The 20118-nt window shown below is 52.1% G+C and overlaps 1 protein-coding gene across 1 annotated transcript; it reads left to right on the top strand.

Moving 5' to 3' along the window:
• Positions 1-483: 483 nt before the first annotated feature.
• Positions 484-19482, top strand: OCRL (OCRL inositol polyphosphate-5-phosphatase). The gene is given in 25 exon segments (XM_044427416.1): positions 484-895; positions 1311-1395; positions 2456-2535; positions 3255-3293; positions 4438-4548; positions 4648-4740; positions 5120-5208; positions 5210-5241; positions 5324-5491; positions 6846-6947; positions 7525-7639; positions 7751-7867; positions 7992-8179; positions 9630-9741; positions 10602-10711; positions 11697-11832; positions 12238-12348; positions 12533-12698; positions 13494-13729; positions 14128-14151; positions 15886-16005; positions 16580-16664; positions 17455-17582; positions 18261-18372; positions 18481-19482. Coding segments are annotated over 25 exon segments (2781 nt in total). The 5' UTR covers positions 484-798; the 3' UTR covers positions 18606-19482.
• The last annotated feature ends 636 nt before the right edge of the window (positions 19483-20118 follow it).

Raw genomic sequence — 20118 nt, 5'->3', positions numbered from 1 at the left:
CGACGGGGTGGCCGCGGGAGGCACCTCGGGGGACGCGGGAGAGGGGCGCGGACGGCGCGTGGCCGGGGGCGCCTCCACCGCGCGCCTCCCGCAGGCAACGGATCCGAGGACAGATGCGGGGCAGGACAAGGAGTGGGGCGCAGGGTGTGGGGCGGGGGCAGTTGGGGCGACGGGGAGGGCGCACGGAGCCGGGTCCCGCAGCTTGACAGCTTCTTCCTGCCACCGATGCCGGTAGAGCCGCCCTCCCGATGGCGTGCCCCTCGGGTATGCTGGACTTCGACTGCCCCACGAGATGCTGCCGGCATGGAGATGCTTGGAGGGCGCCCGCCTGGGGAAGGCGGCTCCGAACACAGCCAGTCGCTCTGCTGCAAGGAGCAGGTTGAGCGTGTTGCTCTCGGGGGAAGATAAACAAGAGCCACAACATCCGATGCTTTTACAATAACAATCTGCTGTGTTTACTTAGGGGTATATCTCTTCTCCTTCAATGTGCTTGGGATTTGCTGTGTGCTTGGGATTTGCAGCCTCTCCATAGCGCTCTCAGGCCACTTTTGGGTTTGATGACTGCTGTAGTGGACTAGAAGCCCTGAGCCCAGGGCAGCCAGTGGCATCCAACAAGGAAGCGTTTTGCATCCTTTTCCTGCTTGTCAGCTTCTCGGAAACATCAGGATGGGCCACTGTTGGAAAAGGGATGTTAGATTAGGTAGACCTCTGGCCTCCCCCAGAAAAGCAGGGCTTACATGAACGTGTTTTCTGATTTCTGTATGTCAGACCTTGGTTACAAGTACAGAAGCGGATTAGATGGGACTCTGCCCATTTCCCTGGCCAGGTTGTGGATCTGTTTTTGCAAATGGTGTTGAGGCGCAATCCGGGAAATGGCTGTTAATTTTTTATGAAGGTGAGAAATCATATTGTATGTACACAATGGTTTGCCACTGAGTACCCATGACTTGCTCCCCATTACAGATCTGAACTATGGGAAGGGCTTCCTTTCCAACCAATCCAGAAGTTTTAGCCTCCCGGCAGGCTTCAATCTGTACTCCCTTCCTTTAACCTCTCTTTTCAGAAATTGAATTGCGATGTTTGTGTCAGGGGTGGGAGGGAGAGTTCGTTCCTAGAGGAGATGGAACGCCTGGAAGAGACATTGCAGCTGAATCTTTGGGGCTTTAGGCAGAATGAACCTGCTTGATGAAGGTTAACCTGATGCTGAGCAAGTGAGTGCCTGGAGGCATGTAGTTTGTTTTGTTTGTTTACTTTGTGTGGCTTTTTGAGGACAGGACTTGGTTCTCGCTTATTCCCCCACATTTCCTTAGCTAACCCTCAGGCCCTGGAGGTGACTGCAGGCCGGCGAGTGCCCTGTGAACTGAGCTTGGCCCAGCGTAGTGGCGGGGACTATGAGTGAGTTGCTATCAGTTTATGAATCTTTATGCCCCCATATACATGTGCAGTCACTTGTATTTGTTGGCCCCGGGGAGAAAACCTCCTGCCATGATTCTTCTCATATCTCCTGGGTCTGATCTGGGGAAATTTGGCCAACAGAGCCTTCCTCTTGGACATCTCTCTGTAGGTCCAGCTGCATATTGTCTGCAGGTCCTTGCTTGTCCAGTGACCAAATAGTGGTCAATTACACACACACCCTTCACAGAATCAGAAGCTACACTGCCCTCCAGAGGAAAGCTGGCCACAACATACGCCTGAATCTGTTGTGCCCTTTGGAAGCTGCGATTTGTGATAAAAGCAAAAGTGCCTTCTTGGATTGTGCTGTTTGGGTTAATTCTTCCCTGCCCTAGTTCTAGGATTATAATATATCCTTATCCTTTGGAAACTGTGAAGGAGAACATGGTAGTTCTGGACATGGCAAATCTTTGGCTCGGATCTTGTACAGCCATGGGCCTTGTTCAGCAGCTTCTCTTAATAAGCCTGCCTGCGAACACAAATACGTACTGTACTGTGTACTATAAAAGCGGCTGGTCATTTTATCCTGTTGGAATTCCGTTAAGCTGTCAGCCCAATTCTAGGTGTGCTTGTTCAGAAGCCAGAACTGCTAGATTCCGTAGAGCTTACTCCCAAGTAAGTCCATAAGATGTGCAGTACAAATTGTGTTTCCATGGGAACTGTGTGAGATTTGTGGCTGAGCAGGGATTTGAACATAAATCTTCCCTATTCAGAACCGATGGCTTCATTACTGAACAACTAAAGTAGCTAGGTTCCTAGAATCACAGTCAGAAGGGATTGTAGAGGTCATCTAGTCCATCCCACTGTTCTATGCTTGATGTGCTGTGTTAGAAACAACTGCAGAAAGTGCACTGAAGAGAGCTTAAGGGTTTGGCCAAAAGTCATAGGGCAACACCAATTTTGAATATTTGCAGGATTATTTTTGCCTCGCCTTAGAAACCAACAGATTTTCTCCCATATCCCTCAGTGAATGTATTGCTCCATGCCGTGCCTTTTGTTTCAGCTTGGTTATCCTTTCCTTGGAGAAGGAACCTCCTGTTCAAGAGAACATTCCCATCAACAGCCGTTTCAAATGGGTGCAAGGTATCCAGCCTTTTCATCCCATCCTCCATGAGGTTCATTTGGTGGTTTCCTTGTAATGGCCAGTTTGCAAGGCCAGTGGCTCACCTCCAAAGCCAAAAATAGGAACTACCCCCATCACCAAAGCTGGCACTCGGGCAGAGGGGTAGATCCCAGGGCAACCTCCTATTGGCACACACAAGTGCATGAAAAGCCGCTGTGGTGTCGTGGTTAGGGCGACGGGCTGGAGCTCTGGAGACTGGGCTTTGAGGATGCACCCAGGCGTGAAGCTTACTGTGAGTGGCTTTAGGCCGGACACAGACTCTCAGCCTAACCTCCCTCATGTGGCTGTTCTTGGGAGGATAAAATGGAAAGGAGGGGAAGCGTGTAAGCCACCTTGGCTTTCTTGCAAGATGAAAAAAGTCAGGCTATAAATATGCTAATAAACTGAAGAGTAATTTTGCAGCCTCCTTTTCTGACTGTTTAGTACAGGGCTGGGCAACTTCTAAGCGCTGGTGGCTACTTTGCCCTTGCTGGAACTCACCGGAGGCCACATACCAACCATAGCACTGTTGAGTTTGTGGTGGGGACAGCAGAAATCCAGGAGATTTTGCTAGTGTTCCCACAGCAAATTCAGAGGTGGGAGAGATGTAACTAGACCAGGTGAAATGATTCACTTATGGGCCTTTCAGCTGTCCTGACACTCTTGATTTCCTGATTTATTCTTTTATCTTCTCTTCCAGAGGCTGAAGAAACTCTCCTGATTGACATAGCAACAAACAGTGAGTCTCCCCTGGCAGAGTTTTGTCAGAAAGAGATGCTGCCTGGCACTGATGTGTCGTCTTTCCCACTTGACTCATCCACCTTGTTCCGGCTCATCTCTTCTCCCTGACCTCTGGGTGGTTGTTCCCAGCGAGGCTGCCGCTAAAAGGCTTTGTCAGTGCTCCGTCAGTCGGCACTGTGCTTTACCCGTTGCAAAACTAGTGTAACAGTCTTACAGTCTAACATTTAAGTGTGAAATAGGGAGAAGGAGAACACGTGTTCTCGAAGTTCCCTTTTAGTAGGGGATCAGGATTAAAGCAAGAAAGCCTGGTGCCACCCAGGAGTTTGGACTGCTCTTCCTGTACATCATATCCAGTTCGGCTGGTGGTCAGGGATTCTTGAAGACTGAGATTAAACTTGGTTTAATATCCTGTCCTGCTCTGACGCTGGTAACGGTAGTTTCCCCATTTGAATGACATGGGAAACTGTGATCAATAAGCGGGTCCTGATTTGATCATTTGCAGTGCAGTCAGGCTGTATGTATAGCAAAATGTTTGCACAAATCAAGCCAGTGAATATCGTGGTGCCTCCAGGCCTAGCAAAGACTTCAGGTATTTTACTTTAAGCTACACAGAATCTTTCTCTTCCATCAAGCAATCTCCATTTGTTTGTTTCTGTTAAACAGGCTGGGGTTTCCTGTTGTATGTGTCTCTTTAAAAAAAAGCTTTCTTTTTCATTTGATTCAAAACAAGTGCTGTTCAAAGTGCCTCAGATCTTTCCTGCAAGCGGATCGTTTTCCCAATGTCATGTGACTCTAGGTGTGGTCGCTCTATGTCTCAGGCTCAGAGTCCACTCAAATTTCAGTTCAGTCTAACCATGTCCCTTTATGCAGGTATCCTTTTCCATTGTGGTGTACGTTCCTTACAAGACTGTCAGGGCAAAAATATTCTGCTTGTTTCTTTGTATGCACAAAGAATATCATTGCAGTCATGCAGTTGTGTAAACACTGAAACAGCTCGAACGTTACAGAAGCTTGTGCATGTTTCCTTTGTGATCCACAAGTCTCTCCTTTTAAAGTCAGAGGAGTTTAACCATTTTGACTGTTTTGCTTATCATGTTATGCCATGTTTCCTGAACTGGTGCTTTTCTTATGTGGGCTTAAAGCTGGCTGCAAGTTCCGGGTCCAAGGGGACTGGACATCAGAACGCCTCTTTGAGACCATGGATGAGGACCTGTGCTCAGACTTCCTTGCTGAGATGCTGAGAGTTCAGAAAGGTAACCACTGCTACCTGGCCTTGTCTGCTGGCACTGGAGGCGTTCAGTGTCTGATCTGGATGTTCTTTCTCTCCCCTGCCCTGCCTTTTTCCCTTATAGTCTCATCCAAAGGATCTTTCCCCGATCTTGTGGATCATGCCTCCTGGCACCAGGTGAAAGGTTTGTCAGGGCCTCCGGAAAACGTTTCTGCAGGTATCGTACCACAGCTACTTGACGCATTTTTAGCTTTGAAAAGCGTGCCATCTTTTTAGCAAGCAAGGACTCTTGCTCCATAGACCTTATTCTCTAATGTTTTATTTAAATCGTAATTGCATAAAAATCTTCATCTTACAGTATTTTGACTAAATAGAGCCTTGCTTTAAAAGCATTTATTTTTTATAAAATCATAAGACTTGTTTTCCAATGTTCCCCAAAATTGCAACTCCTCAGAAAGGGGACTTTCCCCTCCCCTGAATTTCTCTGTTGTTTTTTCCCTCAAGCATTTGCCCTCTCTGTTTTGGCGATATTTTTTTCCCCAGAAGGTTCTAGCTTTTTCCTGTAAAACTAACCTTGGAAACTTTTCTTGCCTTAGGAGTTCTAGGATTTGAGGATAACTTCAATGCCATGAGTGTGGAGAAGAAACGAAACCTGCACAATCAGCAAATGAGTGCCCACCGGGGCCCCCCCGCCCCCTCCTGTAATCCCAAATAGGACGTAAGTTGCCTTGGAGATGTGGTACCTGCCCTCCCAGCGCTGCAATGTAAGGCTTCTTGAGTTCTGCTCTCACCTCCTGTAGGGGTCCCCGCGAGAAGGGAAGCCTCGGCAAGGACCAGCCCGAAGTAAGCAACACCATGCGCAGGTTCTTCGTGCCTTCCACTCACACGCAGAGTGTTCAGAGGGAGGGACTCATCAAACACATCCTTGCCAAAAGGGAGAAGGAATACGTCAACATCCAGAATTTCAGGTGAGAGTCCCAGCTGGAGTTTTCTTCTGCCATTTGCCCCACCTTTCAAATAGCTCCGTCCTCTGTAAGTGGAGGCCTTCATCTTCCAGCACTACCAGCTCAGAAAATGCCAAGGGGAAGCCGTGCTGGAGTCAGGGCAAGTGAGATTCCCCTGCCTGCTTTGTTCTTAGGCACCGAGCAAAGTCTGTCTTGTTCACTGGGGGCGTTGGTGGGTCACTTCATTTATCGGTTGTGGGCTTCTTTTGTGTTTGTCTTACTGCCAGATACTGCTCCAATTGCATGTAACACTAAATCATGGTTTAGCCACAGGGATGTTAAACTTTTTTCAGCCTGAGGGCCAAATTCCACTTGAGAGAAGCTCTCAGGAGCCACCTTCCCGGTGGCCCAGGCCAGGGCCAAGCTGCAACTAAAGACATTGGGCTAGGGCCAGATATGCCAACATAGTTTAACTTAAAACTCTTAGTGCCGGTAACTAGGTCTTAGGAGAAGCATTTCAGCCTTTTAGAGTGTTTGAAAAAAGCTAATGGTCAGAGGGAAGGGGGATTTAATCTGCTAAGAAACCCTGAAAGGCTGGTCTGGGATGTCAGGCAGGCCAGAATTGTTTCTTGGGCCTGCAGTTCAGCACCTCAATGAGTCTGGGCTCACATACTTCCCTTCCACTCCTGTGCAGTTTCAGGGAGAAAGGAAGATCCCGCTTTCGCCTTAAATCAGTGATGCAGCTTGTGGTCACCCAGATGCTTTGGCCTACAATTCCTTGATCTTTCACTGTTTCCTGTGTTGGCCAGGGCTGATGACAGAGAGAAGCTAAACTATCCGGAGGACCACCGTTTGCCCATGCCTGCTTTAAATTAATTGCACTTTAGTGTGCTGTCCAAACCCTAAACTGTTACTTGTTGAAACAAGCCAGCTTCCTATCTCATGCAGTGATTGACTTGTCTCTACAAGGTGAACCTCAGTTTCAGATGTCATGACAAGCTGCACACAACTGGAAAGGAGGACAGAAGTCCTCGGGCAAACTAGTGGTGGAGGCAGGAGTGTGCCCACCTGAAGCATGGGCATGATGCAGGTCATCTGTGCAACACTCCTCCGCCCTGCGACACTCACAGGTTTTGTTTTGCAGGGGTTTGCTGCCTTTCTTGGAGACACTGGTCATTTGTTTTATTGCTCTCTTGTTTGAAAGAGATGCAGTTTAAGGCTCAAAATAGCGAAGATGAGCAAAAACTAGATAACGGCTTGGTACTGCTTTTGCTGTGGGAGCCGTATGTCTTTGCCCAGGGCGTCTCCCTTTTAACCGTCATCTCTGTGCAGAGGCCAGTCTTGTTCCTGCAGCTTACTGCCCTTCTCTGTATGGCAGGTTTTTTGTGGGCACGTGGAACGTGAATGGGCAATCTCCAGACAGTGGATTGGAACCCTGGCTGACCTGTGACCCTGAACCCCCCGATATCTACTGCATTGGGTGAGGCATGGCAGTGTCCCAGGCAATCCGCTTGCAGAGTCCTCCTTTCCCTTGTTCACAAGAAGCCACCATATGTGACCCTCCCATGCGGCTTCTCATCCCAGAGACGGCCGCCATGTCAACTGTTTGTGGCAGGAAAGAGCTACACCTTAGCACGTGACATGCAGATCTGGTGAAGGCTCGTTGCTGGGCTGGATGACCAGCAATCCTCCCCACCAAGCTCAAATATGCAAAAGGGTGGTTGCGGCAATGAAAAGCCTCACGGGGAAACTCTTCCTTGCTGGCCTGCATGAACCAGCTGCTGCCTCTTATTGCCAGCAGCTGTTGCTGCAACCGTAGCGAAACCAGAGTACGGTTTGCCCAATCATTAGCTGGGGTGGGGGGATGATTTGTACCTCTGGATGTTTCTCCCCTTCCTGCTTAGCCAGGACACTCCCTTCTGCCGTGACAAGGGCAAATCTTTCATCTCGTGGGCTGCAGCAGCACAAGCATAGCCAAGGGCCTCGGGGGTCTGAGGCGTGCATGCGCGGGGAGATCGCAAGGGAAGGGTGTGGCATCTGAACAACGTCGGCTTTAGGTTCCAGGAGCTGGACCTGAGCACAGAGGCTTTCTTCTACTTTGAATCAACCAAGGAGCAAGAGTGGCTGACAGCCGTGGAGAAAGCGCTACATTCCAAAGCCAAGTACAAGAAAGTAAGTCCTGCACCTCATCCACGTCCACCCGCTTCCCCACCCAGGCAGAGCAACCAAGCAGGGCTTGCGTGCAAAAGTGAGCAGCAATCCGGGTCTCTCTGCACCTCACAGGTACAGCTGGTGCGTCTGGTTGGCATGATGTTGCTTATCTTCGTCAGGAAGGACCAGCTCAACTCTATTAAAAACGTGGTGGCAGAGACGGTGGGCACAGGTATCATGGGCAAGATGGTGAGTTGGGCCTAGATGAGCCCCTTTGTTCCGTCTGTGCATCCCCCATCACCTCCACTGACCCGTTTTCCTTCTCCTTTTCCTACTCGCCCACCTGACGGCAGGCTTCTGTTTGGCCTTGCAGGGTAACAAGGGCGGCGTGGCCGTCAGGTTTGACTTCCATAACACTAGCTTCTGCATTGTCAACTCTCATCTCGCTGCCCACGTGGAAGACTTTGAGCGCCGCAACCAGGATTACAAGGACATCTGTGCCCGGATGAGCTTCCTGCTCCCTGACCAAGGTCCACTGCAGATGACAGTCATGAAACACGAGTGCGTTGCTCTCCCATTTCGGTGTGGGGTGCAGGCAGGGAGCCTTAGCTAGCTTGGGTGGCATTCTTGGGTCTCTCATCTGGACAGACAAAACAAGACTGGTCTTTGCAGCCTCCTTCTGTATATGAGCTGTGAAACAGAGAACTAAAGTGTCATGGAACAGACTTCCACAAGATGCGGCAATGGCCACCAGTTTGGACAACTTTAAAGTGGGGGGTGGATTTGGACAAAAGCTGGTAAAGAATTTGGACAAGTCTTAAGAGCTACTCATCCTGATGGCTCTTTGGTACCGGAGGCAGGATGCCTGTGTGCACCAGTTGCTGGGAAGCGTGGGTAGGAGAGCTGGTCACACTCGCATCCTGCCTGGTTGGCCACTGTGTGCTCAAGAAGCTCGCGTGTGCACTGCAGTTTTCAAGCAGAGCAGCCACAAATGTGGTCATTGTGTCTTTGACAACACTCTCCTGAGCAGGCACATCCTCAAGAGTTGTGGGAGGCAAGTCACACATAAGATCACTCTTTATTTATTAAGGATATAATTCTGTGGATGTTGAGACAGAGAAAGCATTCCCCAGCCAGCAACACTGGGAGCTGTGGAACTTTATTTCTGACTGAATATGCACGGAAAAGTGCCATTAACTAATTTTGGATATTTCTTCCAATGCCCTTCATATATATTCCTGGGATGCCTTAAAAGTCAAAAATACATTTTGAAAAAAAATTAATACACTAAAAGCAGCAGAACTAAGGAAAACCACCCGGAGAGCCTTTGGGCTATTGGTTAGTATCAGAAATGAAAGAACTATAATGGTGTAAAATGAGCAGATAAGAGTTCAGATGAGATTCAAAGTTTCAGATGAAATAAGCCTTTACATCAAAGTGACATCAGCGGGTCAGTACCAAGTGAGCTTCCCTTGGCAAGCATCCCAAAGCTGAAGGACAGCTCACACCCCCACGCGGCAGGTAAAGCAAGGAAGGAGCCTCCACTGGCGATTTTAGCTCGTGCCCAGGCACACGGAGAGACAGGTGGTCCTTCTAGGGCTCTGCCTTCAGTCTTTGTACACAGCTCGGGGACTTCTTTCAGTCATGTGAAGTGCTGCCTAAATGTAATAAATCAACAGGATTTGAAAGGTCTTCCGGGTTAAAACGAATGCTCTAAATCATATTTGGAGGTGTACTGGGAGCACAACAGGTGATGAAGCCTGGTCTTGTTTCCTAGTTCTACTTCACTTTGTCAGCCAGATTTTAGGCGATCTGAGGCGTTCTGGATATTTTGGACTACAGCTTCCATAAGCACCTGCAGCATTGCCAGCAGACGGCGATTTTAGGAGTTAAGAGTACAGACATCTGAAAGGCCTCAGGTTGCCTCTCCTCTTGGAGACAATAGCACCTGGCTTTTTTGCCTGAGCTTGCCAGTAGCTGTGTTTTCTTTGCTCTTTCCTGTCCCCTACAGTGTTGTCATCTGGTTGGGAGATTTGAACTACAGGCTTTGCCTTCCCGATGCCAATGATGTGAAAACTCTTATCAGTAAAAATGAGCTTCAGAAACTGTTGACGTATGACCAGGTAAGGGAGTTACTGCTTTGCTTTATATTATATAAGCAGTTATTAAGCAAGCTAGCTGGGATGGTAGCAACATAGAGAAATGTTTTTCAAGTTTACCATCCTGCGCGCTGTTGATTAGGAGTAAGCCCCATTTAGCTCAGTGGAACTGACTTCTTGAGTGGAGATGCAAAGGATTCCACTGCAGCTATCGCCTTTCAAGCACAGCAGGCACCTAGAATTCACAATAATTTGGAGAATCTGCATTACTTGCATGTTCCTGTTGCCAGCAGGTACTTCTGTCTGTCTTATGTGCCAGGCTGCCTTTATTTTCAGTTTTATTTCCCAAGATGATTGAGGGGGGGGCGGGGTGCTGTTCAAAGATGCATTTGATCTTGTTCTCTGCTTGTTGCTGCTGGAAGACAAAGAACAAGGTTGATTCCTCTGGTGAAACAAGTGCTCTGAGTACAACACTTCATAGTAGATTTGAGAGGATTGCCTGGTTCGCCTGTAACAAAAAGCCACTGTGGGTGAATTTCCCCGCAGGGCTTCTTGCTGTGATGGTAGGAGCCACCATTTTGAATATTCAAGCTGCAAGCCGTTTATTGTTACATGTAAACCTACCAAGAATGGGATACTGGAGTGGCTAATTGTTCCTGTTTGGACTCCAGCTCCCATTAGGCCCAGCCAGCATGGCTCATGACCCAGGAGGTTGGGGGTTGCTATCCAGCAACATCTGGAGGGCACCAGCTTGAGGAAGGCCACTTTCAAGGTTATGTGATACAGCTTAGACTTTGCCATGGTGTCCGGCGGTACCTGGAGGTGCATTGTGTGTCTGGCAGCAGAGGCTCATGAGTTGATGTGCTGTTACTTTTTGCCTCTAGCTGAATATTCAGCGTACCCAAAAGGCAGCTTTTGCCGATTTCACAGAAGGAGAGATCAAATTCATCCCGACTTACAAATATGACTCCAAAACAGACCGTTGGGATTCTAGGTAAGCATCCACCCGATTATTCAGTCTTGTAAATAAGTCCATAAAATTTACTACCTGCAAAATCTCCTTTATGCACCTGCTCAAAGGCTAGTATCCTATTTCTTCACAGACTGGTAAAAAAATACTTCTACCAAGCAAACTGGTGGAGGAAGGACAGAAAGCAAGAGAATGAATGGAGGATGAATGGAGAGATCCATCCCTCCAGCAGACTCCTCACCTGCATGGAATTTCTTGTCACCATGGTCAGCTGGGACAATTGTAACCTGGGAGGCTATGATAAGCCACTGTGATCTACCCGCTGCCTGGTCCCTCTAGAATCGCTTGGGCTGCTTCACACACCAGCCTTTCTGTTGTGTGGCTCTGCGTAAATAGAATCAGAACTGCAGTTGGTGGAGCAAAAAGCCCACAGGACACTTTCTGAGGCGTGGGAGCTGCACTTCCTGGCGCATCAAGGGCACAGAGGCTGAGAGAAATGGACGAGGACTGCTGCTTCAGGAAGGAATTAATGCTCAGCAGCGGGGCTCATGCTCTGCTCGCAGGGAGCCCCAGGCTCAAACCTAGCAGTCTCAAGTTTAAAAAGAGATCGAGGCATGAGCAGCAGGAAAGTCCTCTGCCGGTCAGTGCCAGTAGCACTGGGCTAGATGACTGCCATCAGACCTGCCATTCGCTCATCGTCTGCATCCCCCCCAGCTCCAGCTCTGATCACAAGGCCAAGCATCTGTGCGCCGTCCAGGTCAGCCTTACCCAGCCAGGTGCCCTGCACGTGTGGTAGACTGCCGCTCCCATCATTCCCAGCCAGCCTGCAGCCCAGCACACCAGGAGAGCACCTGGTTGGGTAAGACCTGGCCTGGAAGGTGACTCAGAGAAGACGAGTCCCGTGAGCACGGGACATGGGGTACCTGAGACCACGTGATGCAAGGGAAGCGGGCACCTTGTGTGCCACTCCTGCCTCTATGGGCCTGGCATCCCTCCGGTCTCCTTGCAGTGGGAAGTGCCGTGTACCAGCCTGGTGCGACCGGATCCTCTGGAGAGGAGGCAATGTCAACCAGCTCCACTATCGCAGCCACATGGAACTGAAAACAAGCGACCACAAGCCTGTCAGTTCCCTCTTCTTCATCGGGGTAAGGACCATCTTCCACTGTAATGCCCACTTCCTGGCAACCCGGTGGGCCTTACGTTGAGAGAGCCTTCCCAGCAAGCAACCGCACCCCCATCTGCAGTGCACACAGCTTTTGGGCTGGCCAGCTTTTAGCACCGGCTGCCCTTCCTGACATGACAGACCAGATCAAGTGGACTACTTTCGTGGGCTGTAAAGTGCGCTACTTAGCACAGAGCAGTTGGGTTTTGCCCAGAGGGCCCTGGACACCACTGGGCAGCTCCCAGAGGCTCCTGGGCACAACATTGGAAAGTCGCGTGCCTCTTTCTTAGAGCTGGGACCTGGGTGAGGGGAAGTCATCTGTGCCACGCACCTTTTTTGGAGTCCTGTTCCTGCCTAAGCCACAAAATACAATCTTTGTTTCTCGTAGGTGAAAGTGGTGGATGACAGGAGGTACCGGAAGGTGTTTGAGGATATTGTACGGATGATGGACAGGATGGAGAACGACTTCCTTCCCTCCCTAGAGCTGAGTAGGAGGGAGGTAAGATGGAACGGGATCTTCCCCCACCGCTGTCTAGATGAAACAGCTCCAGAAAGATCAGAGTTCCTCATGAGGAGACAAACAGCCCAGGTTTAAGGGGCAGCCTCTGCCTCCTGGGCTTCGTCCCTGTCACTCGCTGAAGGCCTCTCTCTCCTTTATTTTGTTCCCCACCTCTCGTCCGTAGTTCTCATTTGAGAAGGTGAAATTTCGGCAGCTGCAGAAGGAGAAGTTCCAGATCACAAACAACGGGCAGGTCCCCTGCCACTTCTCCTTCATCCCAAAGCTCAACGACAGCCAGTACTGTAAGCCGTGGCTTCGCGCCGAGCCCTGTGAGGGCTACGTAGAGCCAAGTGAGTCCCCGAGACTGTTGATCTACTTCTTTGTCATTCCCCTGCTGTCCTTCTGTTTACTCTCGTTCCTCCTACATCATTGCTGACTCCCTCCAAAGCAGCCACCCAGATGCCCTGCTTATGTATTGGACCGCAGCGCTCCCCGTTTCCCGGCCCCTGTGGCTATGCTGTGAGGGGCCGGCGTTGCAGTCCGTCAGAAAAGCAGGAGCACCGGCAATGCCTCTGTCCAGCATCTCTAGTTTAAACAGGAATGGGGGACCTGCAACCCTCCAGATGATGTCAGATTGGCCAGCATAGTCAGAGTTGCTGGGGGATGCGGTCCTGCGCGGCTTGGAAGATGGCAGGTAACTCATGCCTGAGTTAAAAGATCTCAGAAAGTTTAGAAGAGAGGCCCCTGACGACACTGGATTGCTGTTGCAAGTTGGGTCAATAAAACTGGGCTAGGGCTTCACCTGTTCTCTAGCAGTGACTGATTGGTTTTTTAAAATTGATTATGAAATATAGTTGTGAGTAAAACAAGTGATATGCAATAAAAAGAGAGGTTAGCCATTCAGCTTAATTTTCCAGAACACTGAAGAGCCAAATTAGCCATTTTGGCCACAATGAAACTTCCGGACTCTGCATCAATTAGGCAAATTCCTCCTACGGGGTGGATGGGGGATGTATCCTCATGCTTTGTTTGTGAGCAGCTGTTGCTTTGGAGGTGGGATAGAAATCTGTTTTTGATTATTAGAATTATTCAGCAGCTCCATTCTTAAAGCGGTTCCAAAAGAGGCTTTTGTGCTCCTGTTTCAGATGAGACAGTGGACATATCCCTCGACGTGTACGTCAGCAAGGACTCAGTAACACTGCTCAATTCAGGTGAGGACAAGATCGAGGATATCCTCGTCCTTCACCTGGACCGGGGCAAGGACTACTTCCTCACCATCAGCGGCAACTACCTGCCTAGCTGCTTTGGGACCTCCTTGGAAGCCTTGTGCCGGATGAAGCGGCCAATCCGCGAAGTCCCTGTCACCAAGCTCATTGATCTGGTAAGGAGCAGGGAGGAGTCCCTGGGATCTGCAGGGGGGCTGAACTTCCAGGCTTTGAACCTTGCTTTGTCCCTGCCCTCCGCCCTGCACTGTACAGCCCCTTGCCCCAAGTCAGCTTTTGCAGCTGTGCTCCCGCTTTCCTGTGTGCTGTCCAGACCTTTGCCAGGTGCCTGCCGTTTCGTCCCCACTGAGTCATCCCAGACACTGTTTGCATCTGCCCTTTAACCCAGACTTCCCTTTGCTTGGCCACTAAATGTGTGTTATTTTTCCACTGTCTGGACACTTGCCGCCCAGCTCACAGGGGTGGTTCCCCTTTCTCTCCTCCGGTCCCCTGCCAGTAACGTACTTTGTTTTGTATCTCCCTTTTTTTTGCTCTTGCTTTCCTACTGTGGTCTCAGGGAGAAGACAGCTTCCTAGAAAAGGTAACAGTGTGTGCAGTGTTCCCCAGAGCATTGTGTCAGGTGCTGGAATGCATAAGCTCGTAAGCTATCAGGAGATGTCCTGACAGTTTCTCCCGCCAATTCTCAGCAGCAGCTGCTCATCTTACTCCACTCTGGATGAGTTTTAGATCTTGGCCCCCTTAAAAAACAGTTGTAGCTCTTTTGCCATGGCCAAATGCATTTGAGAACCAAAGAAGTCCTTTGGGGCTACTCCTGAATTACTTCAGAGAACCACCTTGAAAAATCGAGGCCAGTTTGGAGATAGATAGATAGATATTGAGAAGGAAGGACTCCCTGGAGAAGAGCCTGATGCTGGGAACAATTGACGGCAAGAGAAGAAGGGGACGGCAGAGGATGAGGTGGCTGGATGGAGCCACTGAGCTTAAGTGGACTCCGGGGGATGGTGGAGAACAGGAAGGCCTGGAGGAGTGTTGCCCATGGGGTCGCGATGGGTCAGGCACAACTTCACGACTAACATAGTTATTGTGTGTGCGCACGAGCGAGAGAGGGAAGTTCTGATTACGTTGTTCTTGCCGTGCCATCATTGCTCGGCTCTTCCACTGCCTCTCCAGCCACTGCTTACGGGGAGGAGCGATGTCATGGGTGCAGCCCCTGGTGAAGGGCGTGTTCCATGGCCGTGTGGGCTCAGCTGCAAGGAAGCATGGCCCTAGCTGCTATTGCAAGATCAGACAGACACACACAAACACCAGCTTGGCATGGGGTGGAACAGACCTGAGCTGGATTCAGAGGAGCCTTCGAAGCAGCTCATGCGGCTGTTGCAGCTGGATGGGTGGCGTCTGTGCTGGCAGACTGAAGCCCTTGCAGCCCTAGTGGCTGAAGGTGTCTCTGTGCCAAAGAACAGCCCTAAGGGGTGCGCCCTGGGGTCCTCTAACACCAGCTTTCAGGTGTCTCGTCTTCATGATGTTCATAGATAAAGGGATGCGCATCCTCTTTTAGTAATATGTGTCTGCATGTTTGTATTTGAATCAATTGGGCCCCGTTTAGTGGTTTCCCGGTGCTTGAGAGCAAGTATCTCTCTCTCTCTCCTCCCTCCTACCCTCCCTTCTTTGTCTGAAAACGCTGGCTTGAGATGCAGGTGGACCACACCAAAGGACAGCAGGGAGGAGCGGGAGTGGCTTAATTCTGTTTGATATTATTTTGGACTTGGCCTTGTGTTGTAAACTGCTTTTGAGGTCTTTCGTAAGAGCCAAAAGGCAGTGTAGGAGTGTTTAGAATACTTACAAATAATTACGTAAACAAATAAATAATGGAAGCTACTGCAGGCGATTCTGCTGGTCAGAGAGGATGTGGTGGGGTGAACTTGTGGCCTTCCAGCTACCACCACCCCTCGCCATGGGAATGGTGGCCAAGGCTGATGGGAGTTGTCGCCCGACTACACCCACCAGGCCATGGGGTGCCGGCAGCAGCTCCCAGCACCCCGCTGCCCCCTCTGCTCCCCTCAAAGCATGTTCAAGGCAGCAGTTATGGTTTTCTTCTAAGCTGTCTAAGCAAGGAAGGTGTGTGTGTGTGTGTGTGTGTGTGTGTGTGTGTGTGAGAGAGAGAGAGAGAGAGAGAGAGAGAGAGAGAGAGAGAGAGAGAGAGAGACTAGCTGCATATCACTCTATTGTGAACCCCTGTTGTGCTATCCGTGGGCGTAAGCAAGGGCCTGCACACGAAGGCTCTTGTGTCAGCCTCGCTCGTCTGTTTGGGCCGCAGGAGAAATCGCTTTTGGAGATGGTGCCCACTGAGAGCGACGACTCTGGCGAGCGGCCTTTGCACATACCCAAGGAGATCTGGATCCTGGTGGACCACCTCTTCAAGAATGCCTGCCATCAGGTGCAGGGGCGTTTGCTCTTTCAGAGATGCGGGGGCATTGCTGGAATCAACATATCCTCGTGGGGGGGTGGCTGAGGACAGTTGGAGGGCTGTCCCCCTCTTCACGTTTTTTAGGCAGCCATTAGTGTTTACAAATCCCTTTAAATCGACGCCTGTCGGTAAAGTGGTGACACAGGGAAGATTTGCACGTGCATCTTAGAATAAGGCATGCGCAGGGATCCCAGAATGACTCGGGGATGCACAGCTCCATCAGGCACTCTCTCCGTTGCTCCCTTGAATGGAGGAATGGCTTCGTTCTCCTGTGGCTCAGAGTGACGAAGAGACGGGGTGGGAAGAGAGGTGTGTGGGCAGCTTGATAGAACAGGCACCCTGAGATTCCTTCAGGACATTTGTAGTGAATGAGGTCGGGCCAGGCTCCGTCTTTGCCCTTCCTTTTGCTCCGGTGTCTCCTGGGCCCTGTCCTGGTGGAGCCTGTGTGTTTATGCGCTCCAGTGGAAGCTCTGCCTGCCACCAGGGGCACACCACACTCGCTCTGCTCCTCCAGGATGTGTCATGCTTTGCTCCTCTCCGGCAGGAGGACCTTTTCCAGACCCCTGGCATGCAGGATGAGCTGCAGGATATCATCGAATGCCTGGACACCAGCATTCCTGAGACGATCCGTATCCTTAAACAAGTGGGCTGCAGGGGGACTGGGCCTCACGTGGGGTTTTTGGGTGGGTTTGGCTCCTTAGCCACCCCAGCACTAAGGCTGTAAGGTAGGTTATATTATGGGCAGACACAGCTTGCACTCGCTCTCTCATGTCCAGATTTAACTTCAACCATACATAAGGACAGCTTACCCTCCAGTTCGCAAAGAACAACAGACAGGACTTTAGATATGTGTTGGACTTCAGTTCCTATCAACCCCAGCCAGCAAGGATAGTGGTCAGGAATGCTGGGAGTTGTAGTCTAAAGGGTCTGGAGGGCACCAGGCTGGGGCAAGCCTGGCTTATGGCCTTTCTCAGAAGATATCGGGCACCTGCCTTCCTTTGGCCCTGACTTACTGAGACCCAAAGAGAACAAAGGGACCTGCTTTCCAAGCAGGAGCCTGGCTTTGTGGGTGCTGGCTAAGCCGGAATATTTATTCGATGACAGTCACGGGTGATGATCTTACCACGCTTTCACAGCTGCTCTGCAGTCTGGGAGAGCAGATGGTATGGACAACCCCCTGTAGCTGCTCTGCCTGTCTTGTCCCGTCTGTCAGCTTGCTGAAGGGTCCCTTGCAGCCGGAGCTCGTTGTTCCTCACCTCCAGTCCCTTTCCCCCCATGTGCCAGGCTCCCCAGGCTCCCCGATCCCCCCCTTCAGGAGGCTCCTGTGGCCGAAGGGAGGAACCTTCCTGGCGGGCCGAGTGGGGTCCAAACAGCGCTGCCCGGTTTGTCCCGAGCCCTCCTTGACAGGCAGCTGTGAAGCTGGCAGCAACCACTCGGTGGCCGAAGCCCTGCTCATCTTCCTGGAGGCGCTGCCAGAGCCAGTCATTTGCTATGAACTGTATCAGCGCTGCCTCGACTGCTCGCAGGACAGCCGCCTCTGCCGGCAGGTGAGCCCCGGAGCAACCTTCCCTCGGAGGCGCATCCTGCTTCCAGCACCGCTTAAAGAAGCGTTGTGCAGAGGGTGTGAGAGCGGGGTGTGAGAGGAGCCGCGGCAGCGTCGGCTCTGCCCTGCCCTGCCCTGCGCTCCCCCCTTGGCCCGCTCGTGCCTGCCCTGGCTGCCACTCCCTGCTTCTGATTGTGCTGCAGAGATGCACTTGTGCACCAGCTTCACTCCAGCAGCGTCCAGAGCTCAAAAGGTGACACCTTAAATTTGCTTTCTGTCCCCCACAAAGAGCCATAAGGATGCTTGTTGCAGTTCACCTCGTTTGGCAGCAGCATCTCAGCATCTGGAACAGAGGCTGTATCCTTTGGCAGTGCATGCAGCCCCTCACTGGGCAGGAGCGGGGGCCAAAGGGGGAGGCCGGCCTGCCGGAAAAGCCTGTCGGTCCGAGCTTGAGGCTCTTGCTGACGCTGCAGCCTCTTAAAATGCAGGAAAAAGGCGCAAAAGCCAGGCGGCCCCAACGATCAGCTATCAAAGAAACTGGATGGGGCCAGGAACAAGGGGGTGATGCTGTCTGGGGGACCCTCTAGGGCTGGATTAGGACCCCCAAAAGAGCCAGTCTGGGCCTTGGTTCTGCAGCATTGCGCAGCAACTCTAAGTGAGGCGTCTGTCACCCTCTCCCCAGGTGGTCTGCCAGTTGCCGCGGTCCCACCGGAACGTGTTCCGCTACGTGATGGCCTTCCTGCGGGAGCTGCTGAAATACTCCGAGAGCAACAACGTCAGTGCCAACATGCTGGGTAAGCCCCACCCGGCTGGGCCGGGCCGGGCCGGGCCGGGCCGATCCACCCCCCGCCCGGCCCTGCTTTTTCTCCCGGTCTCCCGACTGAATGCTTGCTCCCCTGCAGCCACCCTCTTCGCCAGCCTTCTGCTGCGGCCACCGCCCAACCTCCTCTCGAAGCAGACCCCTCACGACCGCCAGCGGGCCATCGGCTTCCTCCTGGGCTTCCTGCTGGGCGCAGACGACTACTAAGGTGCCGGCAAGCGGGCTTCTGTGCCAGCTCGTGGGGCAGCTCAGAGACGGAGCGGGAGGGAGGGAGGGAGGGAGGGGAGGAGCGGGGCTGGAGTTCAGTCCTCCCGTGCAGTGGCCACGGCTGAGCCGAGGCGGTTCTCCGACCAGCACACCACCAACTCCTGCCCGGGCCTGTGTGTCGCCACAGGCCTGCCTCCACCCGGCGCCAGCCTGCGCCACTGTCCCCCTCGATGCAGCTGGCCAGTTGACCGTTTCATGTATAAGCTGCTCCAGTACGTTGGCAGACTGACCGGTGGGTTGGCGGTGGTTGCCGGGTGTACACAAGGATCAGCTGCCAGTTCTTCCCACGCCACTCCACCCCACACCACCCCACCCACCCTCCTGATACACTACTCTGTCTCCACCCTTGCGCTCCAGTGGAGCTCTTGGTGCTCCTGATGTATGCAGAGCCTAGAAATGTCACCCTCTCCTGGGAAGGACCTCCTTTCTCTTCCCGAGGGCCCTGCGACTAGTTAAGAAGGGGCTGGCTGCGCCCCTTGCAGCCGCTCTCCTTCGCCTCCTTTGTGCAGCTCAGTATCTGTCCCCGTTCTGCCAGACAGAGCATGCAGCATACTTCTTTCCCTCTGTGGAGCACTGGCTTTCCGTGGAACACTTAGTGCCGCCTCAAGCAAGGGGTGAGGAGGCGGCGGAGGTCTCACTGTGAGGACTGGGTTGTGTTCGCCCTGCCCCTCCCCGTACTTCACACATTTGCCACATTTGTTTTTCCAGTTGTATCTCCGGGGTTCCTGTACTTTGTGCTCATGCTCCCCCTCTCTATTTTTTTAATCTGTATAATTTATTGGAAAACTCGTTTCTGAATAAACAGCCGTTGAGCAAAGCCTGGCCTAGTGTTGAGGGTGTCGCTCCCGGCCGGGCCGGGCCGGGCCGGGCTCCCGGCCCCGCTCAGGGTCCATCAGCCTGCTTCCGCCAAGCCCTGCACTGCCTCTTCCAGGGTCCCCGCGGCCCCAGAGGGAACAGGGATCCATTCCAGACCCCAGGCCGCCCTGCATCTGGGCTTCCTGTGCCTGATCTAGTGCTTTTCAGAGCAGGACCTCCAGAGGGTGCCAGAGGGCTGTGATGCTGACCTGGACCGAGTCTTTCCCAAGGACACTTCCTTATTTTATCTCCCTCAGTCGGACGATGGCTGGCTGCAGCTGCCCTCTCCTCCTCGCCTTTGCGTGATGCTGCCTTTCCGCCCTGCCCTGGCTGGTAGTTCCAGTGCCGGCGTGGCGTGGCGTGTCCAGCCGAGGCATCCACCTGACCTTTGAAGGAGCTGGTCATGGTGCTGAACCTCACCGGGGGTGGGTCTGCACCACCCCGCTGACTTGGAGGCTTCACTGTTTATGCCCCCTCAGCCCTCTGGCTCGTGCAGGCCCCTGCGGTAGCCTTCCCCAACCCGGCAGGCTCCGTGCTTTGAACTTAAACTCCTGCCAACACCACCCAGCGTGGGCCTTAGTCGGGCATGATGGGAGCT

Source organism: Varanus komodoensis, unplaced genomic scaffold, assembly GCF_004798865.1.
Source record: "Varanus komodoensis strain SLA01 unplaced genomic scaffold, ASM479886v1 scaffold18_3, whole genome shotgun sequence".
NCBI lineage: Eukaryota > Metazoa > Chordata > Lepidosauria > Squamata > Varanidae > Varanus > Varanus komodoensis.
This window is presented reverse-complemented; position numbering and strand designations above follow the sequence as displayed.